We start from the raw sequence: 19,906 nt of genomic DNA, 5'->3' as shown, positions 1-19,906 counted from the left end.
GGCTGATAGAGGGAAGGGGATCTGGGATGGGGTCTCGAACAGGCAACGAGTAAGAGAATTTGCTGTTTCTGAGGTCTGCAAAAAGAATATGTATTGTTGCACCACCAAGGCCCTGAAGTAGCACGTAGAAGGACTTGGGACTTACAAACTCAAACATGCAATTTCTAATCTACTTTATTCTCTGTTGGTGGAAGAGTGGAGGAAAAGCTTCTAGAGTGAGCCACTACGACAGCATTAAAACCGGACTGCTCACCACAATGGATAGACATACCATAAATGGCAAGAAGAATGACTATTCAAAACATCAGAACTTAGTCATCTGTAACAGATGGACTATTTCATTTACATTCTGCTGAAAAATGCTGGGAGGCATGAGACATTTTAGATGGACTTCATTTAAAATGGCTATGATAACTACTACACACCCACTACGATAGTTAAACCTAAAAACACTGACAACACTAAGTGTTAAGAAGGATATGGAACACCTGGAATTCTCAGACATTACCAGTAGGTGTGTAAACTGGTACAACCACTATAGAAAATTACTTGGCAGTAGCATTAATTCATTTTTTATGTCTTAACATGTCTTTGAGATCTTAAATGCATTTCTGAGGAAGAAAACCATCCTTATATTGCACACAAAGATGACCCCTCCCAGACAATGTCACTATCCCCAGAGTACAGTGAGTCTCAACATTTTTAAACTGTAGGTCATGACATATTAGTAGATGGTAAAACTAATTTAGTGGCTTTTAAAAATATTAAATAAAACAGAAAAGACCAGAGTACACTGTAAATAACAGAAATAATTATGGCTTTGTGAAATTTTTGTTTCACTAGGAGGACTGGACAGATGGATGCAGAAATGAATGTTTATTTTAGAAATTTACCAAATATACATTTCGGCATAATGCCAAATGGCCAAATATTAAAATCAACATTTGCCAAAGCTAAATATTGCCTTTACAGAATGAACTACTGGGAAAGAAGAATAAATCTGAAATTTTATTCAAAAATTCATTATGATTACAATTTTATTATTAAAAATCCTGGTAGACCCATATTTAAAGTTTGATATAAAAGGGCAGGAACCATAATTCCTCAGCACTGTCAACCGCAGCCTGATAAAACTTCTGCAAAACTAAATAAATGTTCTCTCTAAAATGAGGTCTGTGTAAAAGCAAGATATTATGGTGCTACTTCTGCCAGTATAGCTGTTTCTGATGAGGATTTTGCCACCAAGTTAGTAAGCTGTCCTTCCTCCCTAATAGAAACTGACAGAGGTCAAGACTTACCTCCTCTTCATCTCCTGGGCTTGAAGATTTGCTCAATGCTGGTGATGCAATTTCATTGAAAGCAATCCCACAAAGGAGACAATTGTTTCCCCCAAATTATTAGGGACTGTATTCTCTCAACATTGTCAATCCACACCTATGATTTTTACTATTTATATAATAACATTTGGACATATAAAATTCATAGCCTCACAATCATCATTAATTATCACAATATTTTATTCTCCAATAAAAAAATGTACATTTATACTTTCAGTTGACTGAGAGAATTTTTACATATAAAGTACAAAGAGGACATTTGAATTAAGTTACATTTAGAGTATGTACCTGTCTTTCAAAGTGAATATTAAGAGAACAGTAAATCCAAATGGCATGCCTTGTTTGCATCACAGGCATGGCATAAGGGATACCTATGCAATCTACAATCCTTGATCAAGCACAAGTCTTGGTGTGCCAAAAGTGACACTGAAGTAGGCATTCCATCATTTGGTCAGTCATCCAAAGCTGAATGGCAGACTTTGGAAGAAATATGAGGGGAAGGTAAACTTCTGTGTACCCTTATGCTCGTGTGTGTGTGTGTGTGTGTGTGTGTGTGTGTTTGAATGTACCAGGTCATTAAGTAAAACATATATATTTCTTATTGGAGGTCAAGGTCAAAGAAAGTTTGAAAGCCACTGCTCTAGACTATCTGATCAAGTTAGAAATTTGTTACAGGACTCTAAAGAATGGGTAATACTCTTCTACTTTATGAATCTCAAAATTCAGCTAGCATATAAAATATAATATTCTCCCATCACCCCCAAAAGCAGATATTATAACCAATTTTAGATAATTATAACCAATCAAAAAGAAAGATGAGGAAGAGAATTATTTGAACAAGGAAAAATTATAGAAAAATAAGAATTTACTATGTACATATATTTCTCACATTTATCTAAGCGAATGCAGGGAGTATTAATCTTAATTTATATCCTGTGGGTATGAAAAAAAATGTGTCTCAGGGTAAGTAAAAGTATTAATGTTATTTCTACGAGGCATATTTAAATTATTCCATTAAACAAGCACGATGAAACAGGATGTTTTCCGCTCAAAAACAAAACAGAAGGAGTCTATGTGGTAGTATCCAAGAGTCAAGGTCATCATTTCCATTGCTGGGGTGAAAGGAAACAGCTGGGCTCTGTTAGGCCAACACGGGGCTCCCCTGGGCTTTGTGGATTCCAACGCCCATAAATGAGGTGGTCAGCTCAGAACAGGCTTCAGGGTGACGATCTCTATTCATGTCAGTCCACAAAAGCCCAGTGCTCTTGAAAAATAAAACGTTTTTCTTGCAAAGAAAATCATCATGTGAGTAGAGCAATGTCCAAGAGTTTCCAATGTAAAGAATAAGTTTCTTCCCTCATACTTACATTCTTGGATGAATTAAATCAAATCCAAAGAACTCTATTTGCATATACCTTTAAAGGCTATAACTAACAAAAAAGACTATGAACGTAATGTTTTCATCTCTCCTTACTCCAGTACCACCTCTTCCCTGCTTCCACCCTATGCAATCCAAAGGGGAAAAAAAAAAAACACTAAAGAATTTGAAACGTGTCTTGATTGCAGCTGCAGGAATGGCAGACTCATTAAAAACAGTAGCCAGTGTGTTTTCTGACAAGAGGGTTCTGTTTATTAACAGTGTGCCTTTCTTATCCATTTTTTCCTTTGCTTATACTTTGCAGTGCCTTTCGGCAAACTTGGTTACTTTCACATCTTGAGGGGCCATATCTGCTGGTTATTTTTATTTCTTCTCTGCGGTATAACATAGAAGTCCCTAAGAGCAGGGTTCAAAATTTCAAAAGACAAGCTCACTGCCAACCATGTCTTGACTGGTTAAAAATTAGACAAAAGAGCAATGGCCCGTAAAACCCTTCACCTCAAGACACCCTGCTTGCAGAGTCAGTCTGACAAGGAGACCGGGGAGGGGAAGAATGGAAGAAAACTCTTTATTTCAGTCCTTGGAATTTAAAGAAAAAAGGCCACAGCACCTTCTGCAAAAGGGCAAGATGAGTCTGAGGGCTGACTTATGACAGCAATGCCTGTTTCTGTACAACCTGTGAGCTAAGAATTAAGAATGGGGACATGTGTATGCATGTGGCTGATTCACTTTGTTGTACAACAGAAACTAACATAGTATTTTGAAGCAATTATACTCCAATAAAGATTTAAAAAAAAAAAGAATGGCTTTACATTTTTAAATGGTTGAGAGGGAGGGAGGGAGGGAGGACAGAAAAAATATTTCATGACATATGAAAATTATCTGAAATTCAAACTGCAGTGTCCATAAATAAAAGTTTTCTGGAACGGAGCCAATATCTGTGTATCCTCTACGGCTGCTTCCCCATTCCAATGGCAGGGTTGAGTGGTTGTAACAGAGACCATCTGTGGCCCACAAAGCCTAAAATATTTACTATCTGTACCTTTACAGAAAAAGTCTGCTGCCCTCTATCCCACGGTCCCCCTTTTCCTGTGAAGGACAAGTCAGACCAAAGAAGCATATGTCACAACCTGAGGAGCTGTGGGTCTGCCTCTCACTGGCCCCGCAAAGCAGTCTGGGGCTCGGCCTCGTCCTATGGGAAATGAGTCCATACATCCAAGATTGAAATAGAAAATTCCCTAACACTGGAACCTCTAATCTAAAAGTGAATGACCCATTTAAGCTCACATTTATGGGACACTTACCACGGACCAGACACCATGCAAAGTGCTGACTTGCAGCAACTCTTTTAATCCTCAAAACAATCCTGGGACATAAATACTTTATTAAGACTATTTTACAGCTGAGGAAACTGAGGTTAGAGGGGGTAACTAGTCCAGGTCTACACAGCTAGGAAGCGGGAGAGATGAGGTTTAAACCCATGCTGTCTGGCTCCAGGGCTCATGCTCTAAACACTCTGGATGTGGCTCCAAAAGATCTGAGCTTTTGGGGACTTCCCTGGTGGTACAGTGGTTAAGAATCCGCCTGCCAGTGCAGGCGACATGGGTTCAAGCCCTAGTCTTGGCAGATCCCACATGCCGAGGAGATGCTAAGCCCGTGCACCACAGCTACTGAGCCTGCGCTCTAGAGCCCACGAGCCACACAACTACTGAGCCTGCGTGCCACAACTACTGAAGCCCGCGCGCCTAGAGCCCGTGCTCCACAACAAGAGAAGCCACCGCAATGAGAAACGCACACACCGCAATGAAGAGTAACCCCCGCTCGCCACAACTAGAGAAAGCCCGGGTGCAACAGCGGAGACCCAAAGCAGCCAAAAATAAAAAAAAAAAGATCTGAGCTTTTAATGCTGGCACGCTGGGATTAAATGGGTTTAAACAAATTTATATATGTAAAGTACTGAGTGCAGTTCCTGAGGTGTTGTATGTGCCCATAAGTGTTAGCTTTTATTAATTACTATAAATTTTTACCTTATTCCTTATTCCTTGAGTTTTTATCTTCACTGGCTAGATGGCCTTATCAAAACCTTATATATTATATATATCCTGTATATTAGATATATATATCCTATATTATATATATACCCTATGTATCCTGTATATTAGATAATTTATCATTTACGAGGCCCCTGCAGAGAAACTGAAATGTTTTTGTTAAGCAAACAAGGCATAACATCTAATATTATATCCCTTAGTGGCTATTAAAAAGTTCAATGAGAGTTTTAAGTTGTCATTTTTGAAACCTATAGTCATCGTCCTCAGTCAGCTCAGGCTTCCTCAACAAAATACTATAGACTGGGTGCTTAAGCAGCAAACATTTACTTCTCACGGTTCTAGAGGCCAGGAAGTCCAGAATCAAGGTGCTGGTCAATTTGGGTACTGGTGAGAGCACTCTTCCCGGCTGGCAGATGGCTGCCTTCTCACTGTGTGCTCACATGGCCTTTCCTCTGTACAGGCACAGACAGAGAGATCTCTCTTCCTCATCTTACAAAAACACTAATCCCATCATGTGGGCCCCACCCTCATGACCCAATCTAACCTTAATTACTTCCCCAAGGCCCCATCCCCATCACATTGGGGGTTAGGACTTCAATACATGAATTTTGGGGGGACATAAACATTCAGTCCATAACAGCAATGAATATAGAATTACAGAAAAAAAAAAAAGAAATGCATGAACATGTAAATATATACATACGTTGTTATACAGGTTACCACAGCAATAATAAAAAAAAGGATTTATCATGACCTTTAAAAAAATTAGCTTTGGGGGGATATGCTTATGTTATGTAAATATAATATCACTGGTGGTAATTTATACATACAATCAGCTATGTAAAATAAAGATATTCACAGAAGAAAAACTGGGAGGAAACAACATCACAATGTAATCTCTGGGTGGTAGAACTATGAGTCATGTTTATTTTCTTCTCTATTTTCTTAATTGTCTACAAAGAATACAAATCCCATACATAACCAGGAAAACACGGTCTCTTTTAATGTCCTATTGAAGGACAACCTAAAAATTATGTGTGCTTTATTTATCGGCAGAGTATTTATTCACATGAGTCCTTTTCTTTTTTTGGCCACACCGTGCACGGCTTGTGGGATTTTAGTTCCCCAACCAGGGATCGAACCTGGGCCCTCAGCAAGCAGAGCACAGAGTCCTAACCACTGGACCACCAGGGAATTCCCCTTTGTCCTCTTTGACTCTCTGATCTCACTACCAAAAAAAAAAGAATTGGTGGAAAGACAAGCAACTGTAATGCCAAGTATGCTCACAAAAATGAGAATACAGGGATCATGTAAGCAACACAGACAGTGGGTAAACTCTTAGGTCAGTGCTGGCTGTATGGGAGAGGGCACACACTTTGTTTTTGGAAAAGTGACAGGAGTGGCAAAGAGGGGCAGGCGACAGGGTAGGGCAGACCTGGGAAACAGAGCAGTATACAGACAGAGGGGCTGGAGGCCAGAAAGGGTGGCCTGGGAATGTCACGTAGGTCAATGTGCCTTGAAGCCTGGCAGGAGAAATGGTGAGAGATTAGGCTGGGGACCTGAGCACAGATGGGCTAGAGATTTCTCAAATTTTTCTGATACCCACATTAAGAAATATTTTGCACATCAGGACCAAGGAAACACACACACACACACACACACACACACACACACTCAAAAAATGAAAAATTTTTCACCAAAAATACTTATCCTTACATTTACCGTATGAATATGTGTAACCAGTGTTTAGAGACCAAATGGAAATTTTTCAGATTTAGATATCTGGTACTCCTTGCAATAATAAAATATTCTCAGCATATATTTTTAAATGGCCTTGGAAATTATTTTATTTCAAGAGATTTTTTTTTAATTTGAGCAAATAATAAATGGACAAGCTTAAACTTCAGACTTCATGAATGACTAATTCCTTGGGAATTAGTACATGGGAAATAAAAATTTGCAAAAACAGCAACAAAAATGGTTTTAGCCCTCTATAAAGACACAGGCTAGCAAGATAACATGATGATAAAAATGTTTCCTTGATTTAAAGCAGAACCCCTTTAAAACCTGATATAGGGACAAAGATATACACTGTATCTAAAAAAAGAATAAGAGAATCTCTAGAGATATAGAACAGAGCTTAAGTAAAGTACTCACTTCATGCTTACCGGATGGACACACAGGGGTCAAATCTGTAGCGAGAGCATTTTACTATTTCTAGTTAATCCTAGAACTCTTGTATAATAATACAAACTCTGGATGTGTGAAAAATATTATCAAACACAACAGGAAAAAGTAATTAGATGGCAAAGAATAAGCAATAACCTTGAAACTGAGCCCCTCTCAGTTCAGAAAAAGAATTAAAATTTTCTTCTGCAGCACATATGAGAGACTCTGAAAAAGTCCCTATCCACCACAAACCAAACCATCCAAAAATCTACAAACAATAAATGCTGGAGAGGGTGTGGAGAGAAGGGAACCGTCTTGCACTGTTGGTGGGAATGTAAATTGATACAGCCACTATGGAGAACAGCATGGAGGTTCCTTAAAGAACTAAAAATAGATCTACCATATGACCCAGCAATCCCACTATTGGGCATATACCCTGAGAAAACCATAATTCAAAAAGAGTCATGTACCACAATGTTCACTGCAGCACTATTTACAATAGCCAGGACACGGAAGCAACCTAAGTGTCCACTGACAGATGAATGGATAAAGAAGATGTGACACATATATACAATGGAATATTACTCAACCATAAAAAGAAACTAAATTGAGTTATTTGCAGTGAGGTGGATGGTTACCTAGAGTCTGTCAGACAGTGTGAAGTAAGTCAGAAAGAGAAAAACAAATACAGTATGCTAACACATATATATGGAATCTTAAAAAAAAAAAAAAGGTTCTTAAGAACCTAGGGGCAGGACAGGAATAAAGACAGATGCAGATGTAGAGAATGGACTTGAGGACACAGGGAGCGGGAAGGGTAAGCTGGGACGAAGTGAGAGAGTGGCATGGACATATATACACTACCAAATGTAAAATAGATAGCTAGTGGGAAGCAGCTGCATAGCACAGGGAGATCAGCTTGGTGCTCTGTGACCACCTAGAGGGGTGGGATAGGAAGATGGGAAGGAGACCCAAGAAGGAGGAGATATGAGGATATATGTATATGTATAGCTGATTCACTTTGTTTTAAAGCAGAAACTAACACACCATTGTAAAGAAATTATACTCCAATAAAGATGTTAAAAAAAAAAAAAGTCCCTATCCAAAATTATAACAGAACCAAAACAAGGAAATTGAGTTCAGAGAGGCCATCTATAGGAAACCAACAAGATGTCTAAGACATTCATTCCTTCCAAGATCATCTACTCACTAAGACAACAGCTTTTAAACTGGAAATTGTTTCCCTAATTGCATCCTTTCTCAAGTCACACAACAGTGCTCCTTCAAAAGGTTTATGAAGTATTCCGAAGGGTCACGTTCCTGGCATGAAAGTGGTGAGCCTTGATCGGTGGCCCCAGAAATGTTGGACATGACACCTCTAGTGGAAGCTACGCCCATCGGCCATTCCAGGGCCAGACCTGGCATTGTTGAAGACTCAGCCCTGGCAAGGGGATGCCCTAGGTGATGAGTTCCTCTGCCCAACTCACCTGGTCCTGAAAGTCAAGATTGTCTATGGAAAGGAGGGGCTACAACTGGAAGGTCTGGTAAGACCCAAAGAGACCAAGTGACTCCTGGAAAAGGTCAGGGGAGAATCTTAACCCCAAGAAATGTTCAGGTATTTTCCCAAACCAGATCAGCTGTTGGGAGGAGGAAGAGAGGAAGAGAGAATGGAGTCCTTAGGACTTCCCCTAGAGAAGGACAAGGCTAGAGAGAGACAAAAAGCTCTAGTTTTCTGGGGTTATATTTAACATAGGGTAATAATTACAGGACCATTCTTATGAAAATCTCCCTTCTACTCAAGGCCTTGGGCGGGAGCTGTGATAACATTCCTGAGGGTTCTACACTTACTTTCAGTGACTAACCTCAGCCACTAGAAGGCCCAAGGCACCTTTCACACCTACTCCTGAGATTGCAAATTGCTCTGGACTTTTTCTTAACTCTTTTTCATTAATGGATGCCCAGAAGATCATTTCTCTTTTTCATCAACACAGGGTCATGGGGGAAGGCAAAGTATTGAGACACTGGAATTTGTTCTTAAACTTCTAGGAATACCGCTCGTCCCCTCCCTTGAGCTTGCAGAACTATTTGTTGTTTACAATGTGGATGCGTAGACAGTGAAAATAACCTCTCTGCCCACAGAGACAGAAGAGGGAAAACTCCATGCTCTCTAGGGCAGTGGCTTTCCACCAATATGCAACGGTCATCCAAATTGCAGGCTTTCATAATAATTACTAGGAATTTGCCCTCCTTCAGTACCCACCGTCCAGATGCAGAAGTACCCCGCCTTCTCTTGTCATCTGTCCTAACAAATTGAAGTTCTTTACCTATAGCCTTAAAGATGTTTAGTGGAAAATTAACACTCAAGAGCACAATAATAATTTTTAACTATGAACCAAATTTTTTGTGTGTGAGTTCTAAAGTTATAGCAATAAAACTTATTCCCATCAGTACAATTCTATGTTAACACTGTCATTATATCAGAAGCCCTGTAAGCATGTAAATGTTATTTTCTTTAAAAAGTTGGTTTCTTGTGTGAGATCTACATAACTGACAGAGCGATGGGTGGGCTGAGAACCACTCTCTTAGAGGAAGACTATCAATCCTCTTTCAGAGAGAAGCATTGAAAACCCTCCTTCCTGGAATGAAATGTGAGAATTTCTATACGGCGAGGTCTGAACTTGAATTCATGGCTTAAAACTATCACCTCCAATAAAGACAGGAAAAAAAAACAAGGAGAAAAGGGGATTCTGAACAGTATTTTACACAGAGAATTAATTTCTAACAACTAGCCAAAGGGCTTCCCTGGTGGCGCAGTGGCTAAGAATCCGCCTGCCAATGCAGGGGACATGGGTTCAAGCCCTGGTTCAGGAATATCCCACATGCCGCAGAGCAACTAAGCCCGTGTGCCACAACTACTGAGCCTGCGCTCTAGAGCCCGTGAGCCACAACTACTGAGCCCGCATGCCACAACTACTGAAGCCTGCGCACCTAGAGCCTGTGCTCCACAACAAGAGAAGCCACCACAACAAGAAGCCCACGCACCACAATGAAGAGTAGGCCCCCCTCACCACAACTAGACAAAGCCTGTGTGCAGCAATGAAGACCCAACGCAGCCCAAAAAAACAAAAAACAAAACTAGCCAAAGATATATTCTTAGATCTCAAATCTATGGAGCTGATATTATTGAGTTATAATTAATGTTATACATTTTCCAAACATAAACGTCCACATGATGGCTACATTCTGTGAGGGTCTTACTGGAATCCGTGCATGCAGACCCCAGACACATTTTTGCAGAGCCATCCCAATGTTGCCTTCTAGGCGGCTGCAAAAAAAAAAAACCCAAAACTACACTGCCCTGTGTAGCCAGAGACCTAACTGAAATCAGATCAGACCTAATTAAGAATACATTATGTCCCCACCCTAACCCACTTCCCATCCTTCTCTCTCTTTCTCTCTCCCTCTCATAGAAATCTGGATTTATGAACTGCCTTTAAAAAGTATTTAATTCCTCCATGTTTGCATTCACGTGGCACTGAACACTGGCAGGAAGGTGGGTAGGGCTTATCGAAAATGTCCTGGGGCTCTATAAAAAGCACAGGATGAAATCATGTAGAAGTTTGGGGAATTATCTGAAAAGTCAGTCTAAGGCAATAAAGATTCAGGATCAGATTTAGAATCAAACGAAAAACTGAGGCCCAGAGTAGTCTAGGGACTGCTTATCAAAGTGACCTAGCAAGTTAATAAAAAAAAAAAAAACTGGGACCAGAACTTCACCCCAAAACTAATGTCCATTTCCCATTACTATATTCTGCATCCCTCTCCTCCAGGTCACAGCTTGGTCCTAGAATATCTGCCCTAATTAGCCCATCTTTATGCCTAAATTCCTATTACTAAAGACTAGTTCATTTGAAAAGCAAATTTCTCTCTCAGGAATCTTACTTTTAGCTTATTTAGCACATTGGGGAAGGGGATTTTGATAAATCAATGATTGGTTTAATACTGCAGGTGAATTTGCTCATCAGATGTGAAGCAGAGAGTTTATTCTCAGAGGCCCGTGGAACTAAGAGAAGAGGAAACCAAGTTCCAGGTGATGTCAGCAACGAAAACCAGGATGGTCCTGAGCGGGATATTATAAGGCTCTCTGGGCATGTGGCCCTGGTCCCAGAGGTACCAAAATCAGAGCTCCAACAACAACTGGCTATGGCACTCAGGTCTGCCAAAGGTTAGGTCTGAAGGATGGGCACCCCAGGGGAAATCCATCTAAGAGCAGACACAGACCGACGCCAATCTTAAGGTCACAGCATGTTGGAAAGGCACGGGTGTGTTAGCCAAAGGGCCGTACAACATGGAGCACGTGTCCAAGCAAGCGAATGACAAGGGTTCAGGGCAGCAGATATCCCAGTGCCAGTTAACAAGAGAGTGCCTGGTTAGATGTCAAAACATCAGAGAGACCCAGTACCAACCAAGAATCAGGAAATGGGCAGGAACCCATTATGGAGAACAGAGCTCCTACTAAACCAGTGTCAGGTCCTAGGGACCATTTAGAGACCCAATATTTAGGTATAGAACTGGCCCTCAAGAGTGGCAAGGTGTTAGGCAAGAACTAGAAGCAGCCCTATGGATGGGACAGACTCCCTGAAAGAGGAAGTGGGCAGTCACCAGAAGCGGTTGACTCCCACTTCACGGCTCTGCTTAACGTAGGCCCAGGTTGTGGTTAGCAGCTGCTTGGGCGTCTTAGAGTTAGAACCTGAGTACAGACGAATAACAGAGAATGATTTACTCCTCAACCGAAAAACAACGTTGAAAACTATCTCGGGTTTGCTATACCGTTCAGAAACGAACTTTGGAGGGAATGGTGTCTGTTGCTATGTTTCCCAGCCAGTTTCTTTGCCTGAAAAACCAGTTTAGGTCCTCCCAGGGCTACTGTCAACAAACTTGCACTGACTCATCAAAACAATGGGCCCAGAAAGCAGCCCCCAAACCCTGTAAACATGGATAAGCAACATCTTAGAGATAGTCCTAAGAGTCTGGTTTCCAAGAAAGGAAATATGAGACTCTGTGGAATCTTCCAAATCTGGAGTCTTGAGATACCTGCCAACTGTGCCAAAAGCCTGGAGGAGCTTCTCCCCGCCTCTAGCTGCCCTCATCTATGCTCAGAGAGCTGGAATTTGGAGGGGTCCTCCCCCTAAGCATGGATTGGGTCAAGAAATTCCAAGAAGATACAGCCACTCCAGAACACTCTCCAAGTGGAAGTAATTTCCTTGTCTCATACAAGTGAGTTGAATCAAGCCTTTCCTCCTAGATGAGAGAATCCTGAAATAGAACCCATGAGTTTCTCAGAACCTACCAAAATCCCTGGAGTGTAGGGATGCCAGAAAGACTCTCTGGGGCTGCTTTCAGATCATTGTAAGAGGCTGGAGGCAGACCCTCCAGCAAGAGAATCAACTTGGTCTAAAGACCCTAGATGGGTCTCTAGGGTCTTCCTGAATTTGAATTTAAATTGCTTTTAGGTTCCCTGGGAAACAGGAGCACCAGACTAGGAAGGAACCCTCAGATCCCTCCCCCCAAGCCTGGGACCCCCGGCCTCTCGCCACCCCACTGTCCCCTCTGTGGCTTGCCCTCTTGCTGCGCTGAAGACCCCTGGGGTGGGGGGCTTCCTCACTGTCCTGCCCACCTAGCCGCAACTGGAGCCAAGCACCTACATCCTCCACGCCCTCTCGAAGCTGCTGCTCTGCCCTCGGCCCTGACACTTGGAGGGTGAAGAACAGCCTGTCTGCTCGCCTGCTGACTCAGTGCTCTACTGGCTGAGCCCCCTCCGGCCTCCTGTCTTCTTGGCTTCAGGCTGGCAGGGCTGCCCATGCCCCCTGCCCCTTCCTCTCAACCTGCAACTTGTACCCACTCTGACCTGGCTCCCCTACTAAATTCATGTCCACAGGGGGGTAAAAAAAAAAAAGAAAAGAATGAGTACATTCTTTCATTGCAAGAATATAAAACCAAGGTAATTTATCAAATTCTAAGGAATGCTAACAAGTTGAACATGCTAATCAAAATGCACAAATACAAAACTCTCCCCTAACTCTTACCCTGAGAGTAAGTTGAGGGATTTGCCTTGTAACTTTCTAAAAATTCTACAGATACTCAAACAGTGAGTGGGAAACAACTGGCAAGAACTAATAAAAAGGAGGTGACCTCAGCTGTCCCACCAGTGACTTGTGTAAGTGAGTTGAAGCTGTGGCCCTCTTTAACTCATTTCTGCAAACTACCACCCACAGCTCTTGTTAACACTCTAACAAACAGATAAGCACATGAGTAGATGGCTCACATGTGGACGTTCAAATACTTGCTTTCTGTGTGGAGCAATACTGTTTTCCACAACCTGCTACACTAGGCAAACGGCTTTCTCTTTAATTCAGAACAAATTTCTCCGGTTCACAGTTCCACACCAAATCCCCCTGGCTTCTGTGAGAGAAGCTCAGCTCCTATGCAGTCAATCAAACGTGGGCAGGACATCATGTCAAGTTATTTCATTGCTGTCCACGTCAAACGACTTTTCCCTCTTTTCTGCCTACCAAATTCTTACTCAGCATTCAAGACCCTGCTTAAATTTCCCCTCTTCTGTGACACCTTTTCAGCTTCCTCAAGCTCCTTGCCTTGTACTTCCTAGACCTCTGACCACACTTTGATAATATCTCCTATCACATGCGTTGTAATTTTTCTGTGTTAAGGCGTGCTCACACATTTTTGGTAGGAAAGTATATTAGTACAACCTCTTTGGAGAGCATTTTGGAAATGTCTGTGAATATGGCAATGCACATACCCTCTGACACAACAATCCCACTGCCAGGACTTTGTCCTGTGGATATACTCACACAGGTACGCAACAAGGTTGTTGTAACACTATTTGTTATAACAAAAGAGGGGAAACAATAGAAGCACATTTTAATACGGGTCTGGTTAAATAAATACAATAGAGTACCATGCAGTAAGAATCAGAAATCTCTCTCCATACTGGTGTCTGAAACTCTTTTCCCAAAGTCCTTTAATTTATCTGATAGAGAATCTTTTTTCCCCAGCTTTACTGAAGTATGAATGACAAGTCAATAGAGAATTTTGACTTAATAGCTCACACCAGCCCACTAAAAGGGTGTGTCTGCCCCCCTCTCTCTCTCCCTCTCCTCACCCCCATGTATTTTGCTTCCTCTGGCCATTAAGCAAGTGAGGACAAATTTGGCGATGGTCTTCATTGGACGTGAAGTATGAGGTGAAGGGGATCAGAAAATGTCAACCCAAAATATGCCACTTTGGCATAAGGATTATTTTGAATTGAAGGCAATTGAGAAAAAGCAGACACAGGAAGAACTCTGAGCCCTCCCCCATCTGCCTGAAAGCAAGGCATAAATTCCCCATGAAGGTATCCTCCTCCTGTAGGTCCCCCATTAAAGATAGAGGAGAAGAACCCTTATCACCAGGGATAGAGATGGCACAGAGATGAGTCTGCATAAGTAAACCTTACTAAAATAACTCTTACTTTCCATTAGTTTCCCCATATCTCTACCTTCCCACAATTTACTCCCCCGGAAGTTCAACGCCTCTTTCCTTTTAGTCACTTCTCTACAATGTGTTGCCCTTTGTTAAAGTGGTATATAAACGTCCAAGTCTAACCACTTCTTTGGATTTTCACTTCTTTTCTGTATAGCCCTTATACACATAAAATTAAAAACATCAATTAAATTTGTATGCCTTTTCCTCCTGTTAATCTGGTTTTTTGTTAGTTTAATTCAGTTAATTCACAGTAACTAGATATCAAACCTAAGAGGGTAGAGGAAAAGTTTTTTTCTCCCTTACAGAGGCATGTCAGAAAAGCTCATCACTTAGTCCCATTGAAGTCAAACCATGGGAATGCTGAAAACACAAGAGGAAGGGGACCCCACTACTTCCAGAAGTCGTGTTGATGGACACTGCCTCCAGCCTTTGCTATTTAATGTGAAGCTACAAGATATGCCCAATCACAGTCTCCCCTGCTTTCTTCTAGACAAAGACTTTATTATGTATCAAGACTTTTTATGTAACTGCCACACATACAAAGTTTAGTTGCTGTGCAGTTACAAAGAAACAAGAGACTATTCTACTCTCAAAAAGTGTCAAATATTGTTAATCAACTATGCTCCAATATAAAATTAAAAAGCAATTTTAAGTGTCAAATAGTCTAATACAGATCCAATTAAAGAGGGGAGCTACACAAAGCAAATGCAAATAATACAACTGCATAAGTTAATAAAGGTGGCTGCCCAAGTAAACCCGGTCCAACCTAATAGAACCCTCACAGGTTTCTCTGCCCAAAATGCATAGACTCCAGTTAAGGCCTTTGTTCCATTCCCAGGCCAAACCAACCACTTCCTAGCTTTGAGACCTTACAAAGTTTATTTAACCTCACTAAGTCCTATTTCATCCATAAAATGGGGATATTAGGATCCACCTCATAGGGAAATTAGAACAATTAAATGAGACAGAGCATACAAAGTACTTGGCACAGCGCCTGACACTCAGGGCCAAATAAATGTTAACTATTACTATTATAATTATCATCATCATTCTGGAATTTTCAAGATGTTTCTCAGACTTTATTCTGCCATCAGGTATTAACAGAGCATCAAGTTTATGAAGGAAAATTATTCATGTGCATACCTCGAGCCAACTCCGTATCTCACCTTTAACTAATTCATTTATTCAGAGAAGAAAAAATTATACAAAACTTCAGATCATTTTAGGTGAAAACCCTTTCCCTCTCAAAGGTGTTATATAAGCAACATATGTGTGACATCTTTGAAGTTTTATGATGTTTTTACTGTAAATATGAAAGAACCCAAACACTGACATATGCTTCTTCAAAGTCCCACTAATTTATTTTCCCAAGACAAGTGAAATATTTATGCCACTTTACTTCCACCACCAAAATCAATAGGCCATTTAAAAGAATTGGTCAAGGTCAGACATCAGGCTTCCAACTACAGGGGAAGGTTATCAAACGTGCTTAGAATGAGAGGATTGTAGTCCAAATCTCATTCAACATCTTTTGGCCCATCTTTACCTCAAGACTCAGAATAAAGTCTCTTTTTAAAAAGTCTTTGTGAGGGAGCTCCTCGGTGGCCTTATTGGTTAGGATTCCGGGCTTTCACGGCCATGGCCGTGTGATCCCTAAGCCACACCTGGGCAAACACACACATACACATCACGTTGATGTCCCTCCAGCTACAGCACAGACATCACTTAACGTCTAGAGATGAAAAACCTCATGAACGGCTTCTCAGGACCTTCTTTGAAATAAAGTACTCTGTTTAGCTATCAAAGAACAACTCCTCTTTGTTGGTTACTTGAGGTCCTGATTTACATCTGAGTTTAGAAGGCTGCTGCCTCCTACAAACGCACTTAAAATGCAAATTCCTCATCAGCCTCCATATCTAAAGAAGCACAGAGCCCACTTCTATCTAGCCTTTCTCCACCATTGCTCACAGCGGAGCCAAAGTCCCAACAAAGTCACACCCAATCCAGCAAAATTTAAGTCCTCAGTGAATGACTATGCCATATATGTGAGTATGTACATAATTTTCAAATAAAATGATTTGAAACTACCACTGTATGATGGTAAAGGAAGAAAACTGGATAATCATGAAAGTTGAAGTGCTTGACTAAAGTTTAGAAAAATCAAGAAAAAAATTAATCACTGAAATTACTCCTTCCTAATCAAGGTTACTTCGAAATTTGATGTAAATGGATAAATTTCAGCCTGTGCTATACTGAATGAAGTTGCATGAGATTGGAAGAAAAAAGTTCAGAGTATATAAACGCCACTTCTCTTCCATTTCCCACGTTTTCAGTAACTACCTACTCAGTGAATGCACGAAAGAGTTTATTACAGTGTTGAACTGAAATACCTCAGTCACTTTTAAATTCTCTTTTCTCCATGTCCCAGAAAATATTCCAAGGATCGAATAAAAAATGAACAAGGACTATCGGCCAAGAAAACTGCTTGAGGAACTTAGTAAGCTCACCCTCTCCAGTTTAACTCGCCTAATTCACTGAGGGAGTGGAGGCAAACGACTTGTACTGCATGATAAAGTGACACTTCTGAATAGTAATAGCTGAGATTACTCTGCCGCAGCCTAGATTCTTCTAGTCAGGAGCTCGAGTACAGTTTTCTAAAAGCTTTTCCCAAGATCTCGAGGTCAATTTGCGGAGACTCACTCACCCACCCCACCCTACCAGCAGCGCACTTCCCGTTCGCTTTGGCCGGTCAAGAACCCAAACTTGACAGCGACACACACTGAAAAAAAAAAAAAAAAGAGGAAGTGGCTAAAAAAACATTTCAAGACATTTATTTAATTTTTTTCCTAAGGGAGATCAATGGCCCTGTCTTCCAGGAAATCTCAATGGGACGTAGCCATCACGTCGACTGGAAAGTTGCAGCGAATGACAATGCTGCAAAACCGAGGGTGACTCCTCTTTAAAAGCAAAATTTTTAAAATTCCTCGAAAATCTTCTTGCTATCCAAAACGATCCGTCCCCTGCAGCGAACGCAGCAACGCTAACAACTCCCACCCTGGTGGGTGGCATCGAAAGCGAGCCTCGGGGCCGGGTACGTGCCTGATCTGCCCTGCCAAGTGGCAGAGGGAGCGCGGGGCACGGTGGCGGCCAGGGGACCCAGCGAGCACCTTCCTTACCTGGTTTGACCGGTTTGGGTGGCGGCTTCGACATCTCTCTTCCTGGAGCGGCTGATTCTAAAGACCACGCACGAAAAGCCAACCGAACGCCCCTCCAGCCGGCACTCCGGGCGCCTCAGAGTTTCTTTTTGTCTGGTTTGCAGTGGTGCGCCTTCAAGGACCTGCGTCCACCCTGGGCAGCCGGACGAGCAGAGGCAGGCAGAGCAGCTCGGCGCAGTGCCCCGCCCCGCCCCGCGGCCGACAGAGCTGGCCGGAGCGCGCAGCCGGGCAGATGAGGAAGTAGCTGCAGCCTCGCCGAGCGCTAATTGGCTCCCCGGCTGCCAGCTTCGCCGCTGCAGGAGCGCAGGCGGCGCGCACGGCGGCGCGCGCGGCGGCCGAACCAGCGGGAGCCGAACGGGGGCGCCGCAGGCTCGCGCCGGGGCCGGCCTGGCCGCGCGCGCCCCGGACGGGAAAGGGCTGGACTGGGCAGGAGCGCGCGCGCGCGCGCAACCACACTCGCCGGAGTCCCGCCCCATCCAACGCTGGCCGGAGCCGGGTGCCGCGTCCGCTCAGGGTGGGACAGAACCCTAAGTTGGCCACCTTTACCCTGCGCCGCCTCTCACCCGGGAGGGGCACGGGGGAAGGGGCCGTGGGCCTCTCGGTTAACGAGCTTCGGGGGTTGCGGCGGGTTAGTGACAGGCGCGCTTGGCAATCGCCTGTGCCGCTTTGCTTGGGAGCACTCGAACTGGCGCCCGGTGAGTACCTGCCTGACACCCCGCCGCGCAGACTCCCTGGGGTCTGGAGGTGTTTCCAGAGTGTTCCTGCGCTGGAGTCCGAGCCCCATTGTGTCTTGCAAGCCCTTTTGGGACTCCTACCACCCTAAATGGGCTGATAAGTGGCCTGCCAAGGAGGACGTGCACTCGTGATGGTGTAGTGCCCTCACGCCCCCTTATAATCCTGAAAACGGGAGTCTGCCTTCTAGAGACTGGACAGGTGGTTGGGAGAAGTCACTGAGGTCAGGTCAGGTGTTGATCCCTGCCAGAAGAGACAGCCTGACTCCTCTAGCGTTGAGGTTGACTAACTGCGGCCTTCCTGCTGCCTGTTATTGTACAGCCTAAGAATGGTTTTCAAGTTTATTTTAATGGCTTAAAAGAAATAAAAAGAAGCAGATTTTGTGGCACGTGAAAATTATATGAAATTCAAATTTAAGTGTCCATAAAGTTTTATTAGAACAGAGCCACGGTCATTTGCTTATGTATTGTCTGCGGCCGTTTTCACTTCCTAACAGCAGAGTTGAGCAGCTGTCCGTAAAGCCAAAAACATTTACCATCTAGCACTTTGCAGAGCAAGTTCGCAGACCCCAGACGTAGCAGATTGAATTTCTACTGAGAGGCAAGGGCTGGAGCAGACAATAAATGCACCGTGCATAAATTAAAATAGCACAGGCAATATGATAAATCGCTTGTATGTTTGGGGGAAGAAAAATTGAAAAGAAAAACTTTACGTGAGAGTCTATGTAAAATGAAGCTTCGAAGTTTCTACTAGGGGTTAGTGACAGAGTGATTCCAAGAGAACTGGGCAAGGGTTGTGTTTTCAAACACGCCAGCCTTGGCATTTACCAAAAAGGAGCAAAGTTTAAAAAATAGTAGAAAAAGACTACCCTGTCACATAGAAGATAATCAAAATATTGAATTAAATAAATGAGTGAGAAGTCCTGAAACATTTCACTCTTTTAGAATCCAAAATGTACCATATTTAGTAGTGAAATAATTTAAATATAGTAAACACATACCCGTTATGAAAAAAGGACTCAACAACATATTTTACTTAGGGTTAAAAAAAGTATAAAAAGAATTGAAAGTACTCATTTTGGATTTGCTGTTTGCCATCTTCATCTGTTCTCCTCCTCCTAAGCAAATTCACTCTGCTGTTGAGGAAAGTCTTGCACTTACTTGGAGAATAAAGTACAGTTGACCCTTAAACAACACAAGTTTTAACTGCATGTGTTTATTTATACTCGGATTTATTTATTTATTTATTTATTTATTTTATTTTTGGCTGTGTTGGTTCTTCGTTTCTGTGCTAGGGCTTTCGCCAGTTGTGGTGAGCAGGGGCCATTCTTCATCGCGTTGCGGGGGCCTCTCACTGTCGCAGCCTCTCGTTGCGGAGCACAGGCTCCAGACGCGCAGGCTCAGTAGTTGTGGCGCACAGGCTTAGTTGCTCCGCGGCATGTGGGATCTTCCCGGACCAGGGCTCGAACCCGTGTCCCCT

The 19,906-nt window shown here is 42.6% G+C and overlaps 2 protein-coding genes and 1 non-coding gene across 7 annotated transcripts in view; 1 reads left to right on the top strand and 2 right to left on the bottom strand.

Annotated features, from left to right (window-relative positions):
* OSTF1 (osteoclast stimulating factor 1) overlaps nucleotides 1-18,120 on the bottom strand; it is a 48,225-nt gene extending 30,105 nt beyond the window's left edge. The window contains exon 1 of one of the 2 annotated variants that reach the window (XM_036854542.1): nucleotides 17,657-18,120. In XM_036854542.1, coding sequence (XP_036710437.1) covers nucleotides 17,657-17,690 — 34 coding nt within the window. In that variant the 5' untranslated portion in view covers nucleotides 17,691-18,120. The remainder of the gene's footprint in view (nucleotides 1-17,656) is intronic. The other variant, XM_036854540.1, reaches the window with a different exon arrangement.
* TRNAQ-CUG lies at nucleotides 5,888-5,960 on the bottom strand. The gene has a single exon. It is a non-coding gene; the product is annotated as a tRNA-Gln (tRNA).
* Nucleotides 18,121-18,144: 24 nt separating the features above from the next.
* Nucleotides 18,145-19,906, top strand: part of NMRK1 (nicotinamide riboside kinase 1) — a 56,829-nt gene continuing 55,067 nt past the window's right edge. For 3 of the 4 annotated variants that reach the window (XR_005020213.1, XR_005020212.1, XM_036854544.1), the window contains exon 1: nucleotides 18,252-18,390. The gene's annotated coding sequence lies outside the window, so the exon portion shown is untranslated. Of the gene's footprint in view, nucleotides 18,391-19,906 lie in introns of all 4 variants that reach the window. The other variant, XM_036854543.1, reaches the window with a different exon arrangement.

This window comes from Balaenoptera musculus, chromosome 6, assembly GCF_009873245.2.
Source record: "Balaenoptera musculus isolate JJ_BM4_2016_0621 chromosome 6, mBalMus1.pri.v3, whole genome shotgun sequence".
In the NCBI taxonomy this organism is placed as follows: domain Eukaryota; kingdom Metazoa; phylum Chordata; class Mammalia; order Artiodactyla; family Balaenopteridae; genus Balaenoptera; species Balaenoptera musculus.
Note: the sequence above shows the minus strand (reverse complement) of the source record. Positions and strands in the feature narration are given on the sequence as shown.